The 13,518-nt window shown below is 37.0% G+C and overlaps 2 protein-coding genes across 2 annotated transcripts; both read left to right on the top strand.

The window, feature by feature from the left end:
* The first annotated feature begins 643 nt into the window (after window positions 1–643).
* On the top strand, window positions 644–3,258 carry LOC145563699 (tetraketide alpha-pyrone reductase 2-like). The gene is made up of 6 exons (XM_081624132.1): window positions 644–774; window positions 941–1,116; window positions 1,682–1,870; window positions 2,023–2,185; window positions 2,708–2,897; window positions 2,986–3,258. Exons 1-6 carry the CDS (start codon window positions 669–671, stop codon window positions 3,125–3,127), a joined length of 966 nt encoding a protein of 321 aa, XP_081480258.1. The 5' UTR covers window positions 644–668; the 3' UTR covers window positions 3,128–3,258.
* Window positions 3,259–10,698: 7,440 nt separating this feature from the next.
* On the top strand, window positions 10,699–12,861 carry LOC145564936 (tetraketide alpha-pyrone reductase 2-like). The gene is made up of 6 exons (XM_081625085.1): window positions 10,699–10,813; window positions 11,334–11,509; window positions 11,633–11,821; window positions 12,023–12,185; window positions 12,410–12,599; window positions 12,708–12,861. The coding sequence occupies exons 1-6, from the start codon at window positions 10,699–10,701 to the stop codon at window positions 12,859–12,861; spliced, it is 987 nt and encodes a 328-aa protein (XP_081481211.1).
* The last annotated feature ends 657 nt before the right edge of the window (window positions 12,862–13,518 follow it).

Here is a 13,518-nt window from a genome sequence, read left to right as displayed (position 1 = left end):
CTGACTAAATAATCCCTGTAATACTAACAAAGTAACATCAGTCAATCAGTAACCCCTATAACACTAACGAAGTAACCCATATAATGGTCACACACAACCACACATAAGAATATGTGTTAATCACTATATCAACTTTTTATGCCTTTTGTTAGTATTCCTTATCTAATTATTGCAAATATTACACCGAGTGACCTCTTATAAAATAACAAAGTAGCCTCTATAATTTTGACATGTAACCCCTATAATACTAAGTGGGTAACTCCTATAACACTGGCAGAGTAGCATTTTAACAATAATAGAGTAACCTCTATTATACTTACCAAGTAAGCCTTATTACACTAACGAAATAACCCCTATGATAGCTGGCTAGCCACATGATAAAAATTTGTGAATTTCCGACCAATCTATTACTACCTCCGTTTTATATTATTTGCAACGATTTGACATAAATTAGAAAGGAAAAATATCTAATCGTTATAAATAATATAAAACGAAGATAGTATTACAACTCATTTCCAAATAAGGCTAAGCGGCCCATAAAATAAGACTTCTCGACTTTTCTTGTAAAAAAATCATGAATAAAGCCAATAAATTCTATAAGATCCAAACAAATTAGACAAGTACAGAAAGTCACAAGTAGGACAACTGAAGGAGTACACAAACTCACAATGCCATCGTACTGTGTGACGGGGGCTACCGGCTTCATCGCCTCTTATTTGGTTAAATCTCTCCTCCTTCAAGGGCACACTGTTCGTGCCACTGTCCGAGATCCTGGTATTACTCTCTCTTTTCTTGCTAGTAAATGAAAGACCTCGATCAGACCTCAACTCTCACGATCTTTTTAATCCCTCGTCTTTCAAATAGTTGTTCATTTAACTTTACTGGCTTACTTTTAACTTGTTAAATTCTAGCTATGTTAATAATTAGTATTTTTACCCAGATAATGTTGAGAAGGTGGGATTTTTGTGGGAATTACAAGGAGCCAAAGAAAGGCTAACACTATATAAAGCTGATTTATTGGTTGATGATAGCTTTGATGATGCTATTAATGGTGTTGATGGTGTTTTCCACACTGCTTGCCCTGTCTTTCTGCCTAGTCAAACTGATGATGTTCAAGTAAGATTTTAAATTTTTTTATTAAATTAATTAACCTGGATCAACTTTTTTTTTTTTGCCTATTTATTTGTAGCGTTATTTTATCCATTTTAATTGATTTTTGGTCTGATGTTTTATGTATTAGGAGATGTTATCCATATATTTGTAGTTGGAACGGGTCTTGAATCAATTAGCCCCCTTCAGTCGAATCACGTAAAATATGTATTCTTGTTTGTTGATTTCGTTATCTTTGTGGCATCTGTTATATAATTCCTAGCATTATGCTCCGTACCGAACTAGGCAGGCTATAGAAAATATATCTGTCATAAACTCATAATATGCAACTTTTTGATTGGAAAGTATTAAACTTACTTGTAGTGTTGCGATTATTTTAAAACATTTCAAAAAGGCAAGTGTTGCAATTTTAGTGAAACAAAGGAAGTACAATTGTGTAATATTTATTCAATTGTAGTTGTTAATTATACCATTGCAAAGTCTTGATTTATTTTGCATGTAAATCTTGGAGATCAATTGGACCTAGCTCAAAAGAATTAAGCAAAGAAAAAAACTAATAATAAATGTACAGACTTTGTTGATTGATCCAGGTATTAAAGGGACTTTGAATGTGCTTAGTTCATGCAAGAAGGCAACTTCTGTAAAGAGGGTTGTGCTCACATCATCTTGTTCTGCTATACGGTACCGAGATGATGCATCTCTAGTGTCGCCCCTAAATGAGTCGCATTGGAGTGATCCTGAGTACTGCAAGCGATACAATGTATGGTAACTCAATCTTATAAGTACTCAATCAATCAAAGCCTTAATTCCATAAATGGGGTCGGCTACATGAACCAAATTTGAATTGTGTAATTACTCAGCTAGCTTATCAGTGATCTAGTTAAAGTATACTGTTTCCGCTACTGGATGCAGCTGTGGTATGCATATGCAAAAACATTAGGAGAAAAGGCGGCATGGGAAGTAGCTAAAGAGAGTGGTCTTGATCTAGTGGCGGTGAATCCATCATTCGTGGTTGGTCCATTGCTAACTTCACAGCCCACAAGCACACTGGAACTCATACTGTCACTTACTAAAGGTGAAATTTCTCTCTTCACTGGAACATATTATACATCCAAAAGTCCATAACAAAAATAAACTGATGCATTGCACTTTTCAGACAGACTAGACTATTATCTCCCATGAAAATTCATTAAATTGAAGTAATTTGCCAAAAAAATAAGAAGGAATTATCAAAATAGACTGAAATTCTCATGAAAGATCATAAAAGGTTTCATCTATTGCATACTGCAAGAAAGTAACCTTCCTGTTGTTCTGTATCTAGGTTCAATTCTAGTATCAGGCTATCAGCTGTGTCATGACTGTTAGCTAATCATAAGCGAAATGCATCATTATGAGCCACATTAAGTACATTGGATATGATGTTAGGAAGATAACCTTACGAACATCCAAAGAAATGCTCTGGATTAAATTTACAAATCTGAGCGGTGCTGCTTGAGAAACAACCTTTCTGTCTCACTGTCAATTGTTTGCTATAATTTCACTGGATAAATGCAACTTAGTCAGCCTGACCTGTATATTTTGTGGCTTTTTGAACCAGGTGCTCTAGGAGAGTATCCAAAACTGGTTATAGGATTTGTTCACATAGATGATGTAATCGCTGCACATATTTTAGCAATGGAGGAAACCAAAGCATCAGGACGGTTGGTATGTTCAAGCTCAGTTGCTCACTGGTCAGATATCATGAAGATGCTCAAGGATAAGTATCCAATGTATCCATTTGAAAGCAAGTAAGTTTAATTGTTGCAAGGACCCCACATGGCATCTGTTAATCTTAAGGATTTTTTTCATGATAACATTATTTTTATGGTATTTTAGGCAAGGCAGTACTGAAGGAAATGATTTCCCACACAGCATGGACACTAGCAAGATTATGCAGCTAGGATTCCCAGGTTTCAAAAGCATTCCACAAATGTTCAACGATTGCATCAAGAGCTTCCAAGAAAAAGGATTTTTGTAAGATGTATTGTTCTTTGGTCTGTTTTAGTCAAGTTTTATAGTGCAATGATGTCTCAGAAGACGGAATTTATATTTTGATTGTAAGATCATTGAGTTGCAACTCTTGCAAGAGAAGGTGACAATCTATCATTGAGTTACATTAGTTTACCAACAAGAGTTGCTCAAGTGGTAAGCAACTTGATGTCTTGCTCAAGTAGTAAGCAACTTGATGTCGCTTAAGGGAAGTCTTAGGTTTGAGTCTCACCGTATGCAGAAACTCTTGTTGGGAGACTCATCCCACCATAAGCCAGGGGTGCTACCCGAATCGGATCCGGATGTAAGCTAAGCTCCGGTGAACCGGGTGGGCATCCTAAAAAAAAAGAGTTGCATTAGTTGAAGGAAATTTTTTCAAAACCACCTTTTAAATCCTTTGTTTTTGTGAAAACCCAACTTTTAACAACAATGTTAGAAAAATCCACCTATTTTAAATTTTTTTGTTGTAACTCACCCCCTATTGCAAGAAAATGAGCTTTGACTACTAACAATTCAATTGTAATTTGATCCTTGGCTAGACATATTGCACTTATTAAACTCGCAATGAGACCTGTGAACCATTTAGATCGATATAGTTTCTTATCAAAAAGTTTTGCATGTGATTGAATATTCATTCTTTTACAATTGTAACTTCTATGTATTTTGTTGCAAAAGGCTAAAAGAGTGGAAGTTGTGGAACCTTTAGCCATATTCCTACCGTTGAATTCATTGCTCCAACATTGCCTTGCAGCTATTCTAGAGGGTCAAGATGCCATATCAAATTTTATAACATCACCTCTGTTTCTTATTACGTGCAATAAATGAAAATTTTATGTCTCACAGATAATATCTTTTAATTGCACATAAAATAAACAATGGTAACATAACTTTTTCCAAAAAAATAAAAGAGTAAATGAAAATATCTCTTTATTAGTCATTCTTGACAAAGTTTCTTATTCAATATTCAATGGAGTAACTTTTATCTACATCCGATGTAAAGTAATATTGATGTACATTGAGGTAACTTTTATTTAATTTAAGGAAATTTGTAAATTACCTCCCATATAGCAGACTTATTTTGAAATTACCCATTAAATATATTTTTTTTTATTTTACCACCCTTTAAATTAAAAACACATTTATTTTCCCACCTTTTTCAAAAATCTGGTGGCTTTTCCGTCGGTGGGCCTCACCTAACGACTACTAACAGCTATATTGAGCCTTTTTACTGTTTTTTCCCCGACTTTTTTCTTTAAAATGGCTCCCAAATTCAATTCGCCTTGCCTTCACTAATTTCCACCAAATTCTCATAGATTTTGCTACTTAGTATTTGAAGACAAATCCCCCACAATTAAAAATGCTCAATTTGCAGTAAGGTATGATTCTTTTTTTCTTAAGTTCGGATTGGGGTAAATTAATTGGGGGATTTGTGAATTAGGGTTCTTGGGACAAATTAATTAGGGGTTTTCCACAATTAGGGTTTTTGAGACAAATTAATTAGGGGGTTTTCACAATTAGGGTTCTTGGGACAAATCAATTAGTGATTTTTCACAATTAAAGTTCTTAGGACAGATTAATTGGAGTTTCCACAATTAGGGTTCTTGGGACAAACTAATTAGGGTTCTTGAGACAAATTAATTGGGGGTTTTCCACAATTAGGCCAAGGTTCTTAGGACAAATTAATTGGGGGTTTTCCACAATTAGGGGTGATTGAACACCTGATAGAGAATTTATGACGAAATTAAAGAGGGAGAAGATTGATGATTTTTTTAGCAATTTATTGAAGAAATTGAATGAGAGGAGGGTTTAGTTGAGTGCAATAGAATAGTGAGAGGGTGAAATCGAGAGAAAAGAAGGAAAAAAAAGTGAAATAAGTTAAGTGGGGCCCATTGCAGAAAAGCCACTAGATTTTTGAAAAAGGTGAAAAAATAAATGCGTTTTTAATTTGAGGTGGTAAAATAAAAAAAATATGTAACGAGTGGTAATTTCAAAATAGGTTTGCTATTTGGGTGATAATTTACAATTTTTTTTTTTTAATTTAAGGTAATTTTTGGACTTTTTAGGTAACTTTTATTAATAAAGTATGAATAACTTCTATTTACTTTTTTTTTTTTTTTTTTTTTTTAGGGTTATCAAAATAACTTATATATATTGGGTAACACTCATTCTTTACCGGGTAACTTTTGATCATTTTAAAGTAACTTTATACTGCAAGATTTTTTGAAAATGGTTGTCTTCACAATTTCGATCCTATCATTATTTACCATTTCCAATCGAATGCTCCATATAAAGTCTAGTTACACTGTTAAGAGTGTTAACACAATACACATGGTCTCAATCTTGATGTGAAAACAAGAGTTTTTAATTAAACATCGTCATGAAGCCTGCCCTTTATCTGCTCGCATCCCTCCAAAACCATTTGACGGCACCAAACAAACTCATGATACTCGACTCTTGCTATTATGATACCAAAATTGTCATGAAACATGCATCGGTAGTACAATTAATGAAACCAAGATGACAATCCGATGAAACACGGTGTTAATAAGATAATTTCGGTTAAGCAAAAATAAGATGAAACATGGTGTTAATGTGAAGAAAGTTACGGTACGGTTTTTTTTTTTTTTTTTTTTTTTTTTTTTTTTTTTTTTCTGTTTTTTTCTGTAGGAGAGAAGTAATTTTGTTAAGCCATAGTGTGTATATATAGCTATTGGGCCGTGTACATGTTCCGAGCCCTAACTTGATAGGTTGTATATATATGTGTGTATACGCTAATACGAAATGAGACGATTCTATTCTCTCTAAAACTCTCTTAATTCTCTATTATTGACATGGTATCGGAGCCAATACAATTCTACTCCCTAAAACTATAATTTTTTTTCTAATCTCTACTCCTTAAAATCAAATCAATTTCTGAATACTACATTCTAATCCCCAATATCAATTTCAATAATATATCTTATTTTTTGGTTTTTGGTTCGAATTAAGGGTTAATCCCTAATTCTGGTGATTTCTAATTCTAAGAATTTTGGTTGCTTCGTAGTGGTGTGTGCGTTGCGGACTTGCAGTGCTACATTATTGCTTTGGTTTGCGTGCATATTTAATTTGAGTTGTGTGGGCTTCTATCATTCTACTACTTCTGCTTCTTGTTTTTCAATGGCGAACGACAACATCGATCAACATGATACTCTGACTACTAGGCCTTCTCAGTCCAACCGTGGTGATAAATCGACACGATATTGTACTCATTGCAATCGTCCGGGTCACGATTATGGTGGTTGCTTCCTTGTTCATGGCCTCCCTGAATGGTGGTTGAACAAATATGGTCGATCGTCGACAACGGCTACCGCTTCCTCTCTACCTGCTGCTGCTTTTTCTACTACCCTGCCTTCTGCTACTTTGTCTACTGCTCTGTCACACATTGTGCCAGACCGCGGGGATGGCCTGCGCCCCTGTCCCGCGGGTACTGTCACGGCCCAGGAGGCTCTGCCAGGCCGCGGGGATATCCCGCGACCCCAACCCGCGGCTGCTGCCTCCTGCGTTGCTGCTGCTCTTCCTTGGCTACCTACACCTTCTACTACCTCTTCTATTTTGGGTGTGTTTGATCCTACTACTAATTCTATGGCTACTAATTCTCTATCTTTCTCATGGATTATTGACACCGGTGCATCCCATCATGTTACCGGCAATGAAAATTTTTTACAAGATGCTCACTCTATTATCTCTTGTCCCGTTGGTCTTCCCGATGGTGCTAAGGCCATGGCTACTAAGGAGGGTCGTGTTGTTCTGTCGGATGACATTGCTCTTGAAAATGTTCTACTTGTTCCGCAATTGAATTGCAATTTGATTTCGGTGTCTAAGTTGATTGATGACTCTAATTGCTTTGTCCGATTCACTAATTCTCTTTGTGCTATACAGGATCAATCCTCGGGGAGCTTAATTGGAGGCGGTGAACGGATAGATGGACTATATTATTTCCGGCGTCTCCCAAAAGTGTGTGCTCTCACGGGTTCGGACATTTCTACATTCGAGTTGTGGCATCGTCGTTTGGGGCATCCGTCGGAGAAAATTGTCAAATTGCTTCCTTCTATTCGAGGTAGTTCTGCTCCTATGTGTTTACATAAAGCATGTGAAATTTGTCCTCTAGCAAAACAAACCCGAGCCAGTTTTCCTGATAGTGATAGTCGTGCTAGTCGTATTCTTGAAATGATACATTGTGATTTGTGGGGACCATATAACACGGCGTCTACTTGTGGTGCTCATTATTTCTTGACGATTGTTGATGATTTTTCTCGTGGTGTTTGGGTTTATTTATTGAATGACAAAACTGAAGTTTATTCTTCTTTTTGCTCTTTTTTTGCTATGGTTAAGTGTCAATTTGATGTCAATGTTAAGTGTGTGCGGAGTGACAATGGCACTGAATTTAAACCCATGATCCCATATTTTACTGAAAATGGTATTCTTTTCCAAACCTCTTGTGTTGGTACACCTCAACAAAATGGGAGGGTAGAGCGTAAACACCAACATATCCTAAATGTTAGTCGTGCTTTAATGTTTCAAGGCAATTTGCCGATTTCTTTTTGGGGAGAATGTGTCCTTGGGGCGGTTTATTTAATTAATCGTACTCCATCCCTCTTACTTGCTAATAAAACCCCTTATGAAATCCTCTTTAATAAAGAACCCAATTTTGATGAGTTAAGGGTGTTTGGCTGTCTTTGCTTTGTTCATAACCAAAAAGCTAAGGGTGACAAATTTGCACCTCGAAGTCGTAAGTGTGTCTTTGTGGGTTACCCTCATGGCAAGAAGGGTTGGAAGGTGTATGATTTGGAGACGGGTGATATCTTTGTGTCCCGTGATATTAAATTTCATGAAAATGAGTTCCCATTTATGGATAATGTTGAGTTGCATGATTCTCATGAGAGTGACGAAGGGTTGTCTAGCATTGATAATGTGGTCGATGATGATTTCTTGGATGATCTAGAGCATGTGCTCGAGATTGGTGAGCTTGCCCCGGATCACCACACTCACGACAGCTCCCCGCAGCAGCCCCCACCCACGGCTGCTGCTGCCCCGAGTACCGCTGCTGTTGGCAGCAGTGCTGTGGCTGTCCCTGCTGTCCGCAGCCCCCCTGCGGGGTCTTCTGTCGCTGCCACTGTTGACAGTCCGGAGGGTGGCACAGAGGCCCCTCCGGACTCCACTTCTTCTACTCTTGACCGTGCTCAACGCCCCCGCCGTGCCCCGGGTTGGCATAAGGATTTTGTCGCACATTCTATCTCTAGTCCATCTATCTCCACCCGTTCATCGTCTACTCCATGCTCCTCAGGTACTCCCTACCCTTTAGCACATTTTGTGAATTGTGATAAATTTTCTGTACGACACCGTGTTTTTATTGCAGCTGTGGATACAATCACTGAGCCCCGGAATTTTAATGAGGCAATGAAACATGAGGGTTGGAGAGAGGCAATGCAAAAAGAAATTACTGCTCTTGAAGATAATAAGACTTGGGTGATGGCCAAGTTGCCTCCGGGGAAGAAAGCCTTGGGATGCCGATGGGTTTACAAGGTCAAGCTTAATTCTGATGGCACTCTTGAGCGATTGAAGGCTCGTCTTGTTATATTTGGTAATCATCAGGTTGAGGGTATCGATTATAACGAGACTTTTGCTCCCGTGGCAAAAATGGTCACTGTTCGTGCTTTTCTTGCGGTGGCTTCTGCGAAAAATTGGGAATTGCACCAAATGGATGTTCATAATGCCTTTCTACACGGTGATCTTGATGAGGAGGTTTATATGAAGCCTCCCCCTGGTTTTCATGGTTCTCAATCTGGGATGGTTTTTCGGCTTCAAAAGTCCTTGTATGGGTTGCGACAAGCGCCTCGTTGTTGGTTCTCTAAGTTGGCTTCTTCTCTGAAAAGGTACGGTTTCATACAATCATACTCTGATTACTCCCTTTTTACTCTGCAATCTGGGTCTATTCAACTCAGTGTTCTGGTGTATGTTGACGATTTGATAGTGTCTGGTAATGATTCCTCTGCTATTGCATCATTCAAATCATATCTAAGTGACTGTTTTCGTATGAAAGATTTGGGTGTGTTGAAGTACTTTCTTGGTATTGAGGTTGCACGTAGTCCGGAGGGTATATTTTTATGTCAACGGAAATATACCCTTGATATTATTGCAGAGTCTGGTTTGCTAGGGGCACGTCCTGCAGGTACTCCTATTGAGCAGAATCATACTCTGGCTAAATCGGAGTCTCCTCTTATTTCTGATCCGGAAATGTATCGTCGCCTTGTGGGTCGTTTGATCTATTTATCTTTCACGAGACCTGATTTGGCTTATGCGGTTCATATCTTGTCTCAATTTATGCAACAACCGCGTCAAGATCATTGGGAGGCCGCTCTTCGTACCGTACGCTACTTAAAGGGTTGTCCGGGTCAGGGAATTCTTTTGAGTTCTGATTGCGATTTGCATATTACAGGTTGGTGTGATTCGGATTGGGCTAGTTGTCCTTTGACGAGACGTTCTATTTCTGGTTGGTTGGTGTTTCTTGGTTCTTCCCCTATCTCTTGGAAAACTAAGAAACAGGATACTGTGGCTAAGTCTTCTGCAGAGGCCGAATTTCGTTCAATGTCTAAAACCACCGATGAGCTGAAGTGGTTGAAGGCTCTTCTTCTGAGTTTGGGAGTCGCACATTCGCGCGCCATGAGTTTGTTTTGTGATAGTCAATCTGCATTATATATTGCGCGGAATCCGGTCTTCCATGAGCGTACTAAACACATTGAGGTTGATTGCTATTATGTACGCGATGCGATTCAGGATGGTATTATTAGTCCGTCGTATGTAAAAACGACAGATCAACTAGCGGATATTTTCACTAAGGCTTTGAACAAAACACAATTCTTGTATTTGCTTGGCAAGTTGGGCATTTGTGATTTGCATGCTCCAACTTGAGGGGGGGTGTTAAGCCATAGTGTGTATATATAGCTATTGGGCCGTGTACATGTTCCGAGCCCTAACTTGATAGGTTGTATATATATGTGTGTATACGCTAATACGAAATGAGACGATTCTATTCTCTCTAAAACTCTCTTAATTCTCTATTATTGACAAATTTTGAAAGCCAATTTGTTTTATTATAAAACATACTTTGTAATTTGTACACTCCCGGCCCTCTGTTATTTTATTTTGTCTCATTTAGAATATTGTTAAATCTGTACGTCTTCATTTTTTATTTCAGAAATATTGCAATTTTAATAATTATTTGTAATGTGTAGCTTGAGATAATTTAATTAAACATTGTCTTGAATTTCAATGTAACATATAATCAGATCATTTTCTAAAATGTTAACAATATTACACATGAAAACAGTGACTTTATAAAATTATGTACTTATAGGAAAGTTTAATTGTTTAGAGTAGAGATTGATTTATTTAATAGTGAGCATAACTGCAGTAATCATGCAGTAAGTCTATAACCACCCCAAGTATGACCTTCGAAGATAATTCGGCAAATGCTCCTATAATAAGTAGTTGTTATTTCGCAAGAGATAGACACAGAAAGACATGAGTCATATAAGAGAATACTGTGTTACAGGAGCCACTGGATTTGTGGCTTCGCACCTCATCAAGTCCCTGCTGCAAAATGGCTGCTTTGTACGAGCTACTGTACGAGATCCTGGTACCATTTTATAATTTTTACGCCTCATATTCTTCATGTACTTTGCGTTTAGCATTATTGCATTCGTCTTTTACAAAGTCTTATATGTGGCTGGTCACACGGTATAGCCATCCAATATATGGGTTACTTCGTTAGTGTAATAGGGCTTACTTGGTCAGTGTTAAAGAAGTTACTTTGTCAGTGTTATAGGAGTTACTCGGTCGGTGTTACAGGGGTTACTTGATCAGTGTTTTAGGAGTTACTTTATTTTTTTGATAAGTGGTCACACGATGTGGCCAGCCACACACAAGACGGGTTGGTCGTCTTTTGTTTGTTTGAATCAATTTTTCTATTTGTTATCCTTAATATATGTAAAGGAACGAAAATACTTTGTATTATCATCATGAATATGAAATTGTACTTTTGGTAAGGAGCTTCCATTATTTTTTAAGGAAATAAATATAAAGAGAACATAATTTTTTTTGTAGTACGTGCAAGGTGTATGTCTTTATTTTGATGTGATCTTATTAAATGTCACCAGATAATGTGGAAAATGTTGGCTTCCTATGGGAGATGAATGGGGCTAAAGAGAGACTCAAATTATACAAAGCTGAACTTCTGGTTGATGGAAGCTTTGATGAGGCGATTCAAGGAGTTGATGGGCTTTTTCATGTCGCATCTCCAGCAGGATCACTACGTGATGGTGAAGACGTTCAGGTAAATTTTCTATTTGTATCCCTTGCAAGAACGCTCTAGCTTAATTATTTTTCTTTCATCCATTATTATGACCATGTTATCATTATCGTATTTAAAAACATAAACTAATGTGGGATTTTGTAGAGTATGTTAATTGATCCTTGCATTAACGGTATCTTAAACGTACTGAACTCCTGCTCAAAGGCTAACACAGTGAAGAGAATTGTGTTAACCTCAACCCGGATGGCCATAAAACAACGGGAAGACGTTGAGCAAATTCCATCTTTTAATGAATCTCACTGGAGTGATTTGGAGTACTGCAAACGAAATAATGTAAGCTAACACTTCTTATAACCTTACTACTAGTCCACTTTTAAGTTATTTTTTCCTTTATTTGAGTATAATAGATACTACTCTGTAGTATTTTTTTTCCAAAGTGAAATCAGCCTAAGAATTTGTTTTTTTAGTACAAGAAATAATGTAGATTGATTTTAATCAAGAGGTTGGGTTATTACGTTGTGTACGTATGAGCAGATGTGGTATGCCTATGCTAAGACATTAGGAGAGAAGACGGCATGGAAAGTAGCAGAGGAAAAAAATCTTGATCTTGTGGTTGTACATCCATCCTTTGTAATTGGTCCCTTGCTTGCTCCGTATGTAACGAGCTCGCTCAAATATGTACTTGATCTAATCAAAGGTTAGTATCCTTTTTATCCATTACAAACTAATTCCATTATATGTCATTAATCTCATTATATATAGTGTATACTACCTTCGTTAATGGTTATTTGCAACTTTTGAATTTTTTATATCTCACAAATAATACCCCAAAGTTGCAATACACGGAGGTAGTAGTAGTGAGTAGTGAGCTTATAATAGCTAAGCTAGTTGATAATTACCTTTTGAGCATGATATTATTAGGTGCAAAAGGCGCATACCCAAATGGGTATTGCGGATTTGTTCACGTGGAAGATTTGGCAGCAGCTCATATATTAGCTATGGAGGAAAGCAAAGCATCAGGCAGATATATCTGTTCAAGCTCGGTAGCTCATTGGTCCGACATCTTGGCAGGGCTTAGGACTAAGTATCCCATGTACCCGTTTGAAACCAAGTATGATATAATTTCTTGAAAATCTTACTTGTTTGTATATAAACTTTCGTTATTATATACAAGTAGTAGTATATTTGTGCTGAATTTTTTACATTGTGTGTTACATAGGCCTAATAACAACGAAGGGGACCAAAATCAGCATAGCATGGATGCTACTAAGATTCTACAATTGGGGTTACCAAGTTTCAAAAGTACCCCTGAAATGTTTGATGATTGCATCAAAAGTTTCGAAGACAAAGGGATGTTGTCATCGGCCTCTTAGCTTAACTTGTTATCAATATAAGAAATCAGTGGTCCAAGATGATGGCATTCAAGATGCCTCTTTTATACATGTAGCGGATTGTGATCGATCATTTGATTTCTTTTTTCGTTTGATGATACAATTCCTAATTTCAATGTTCGTGGTTCTCTTTTATATGAGTCTTTAAAGAGACGGGATACAAATTTACCATTAGCGCACCTTTTATTTGTCTGGTTTTTTACTTCCTGAAGGATTGATGATGTAATGTAGTTCCTGTGACTCCTGTCAATCAAGCACTGGCAATATAGCATGGCATCAAATGCAAATATGCTATAGTGCAATGCTAAGATAGATTTGATGCTCTTCCAAGTAAGAAAAAAGTTTCATGGTGTATTTATTATCAACTCAAAACAAATAGAAATAAAGATACTTCCTCCGTCCTTTTTATTAGAGTCTCATTTCTGTCTATTATGTGAGTATAAATGTTTTAGAAATTGATGTAAAAGTCATTATTAGTGTAAAAAAAGTGATGGCAACTCATCAAAAAGTAGAAAATTTTTTCAAATTATATAACCTTAAAATAGAACTAGATCCTTAGTTTTGATTTGCCAAAAACAAAATACAGGTCCTTAATAAATAAAAGGACGGAGGGAGTATAAATGTATGTAAAGTCGTAAT

This window comes from Chenopodium album, chromosome 10, assembly GCF_948465745.1.
Source record: "Chenopodium album chromosome 10, dcCheAlbu1.1, whole genome shotgun sequence".
NCBI classification, from domain to species: domain Eukaryota; kingdom Viridiplantae; phylum Streptophyta; class Magnoliopsida; order Caryophyllales; family Amaranthaceae; genus Chenopodium; species Chenopodium album.
Note: the sequence above shows the minus strand (reverse complement) of the source record. Positions and strands in the feature narration are given on the sequence as shown.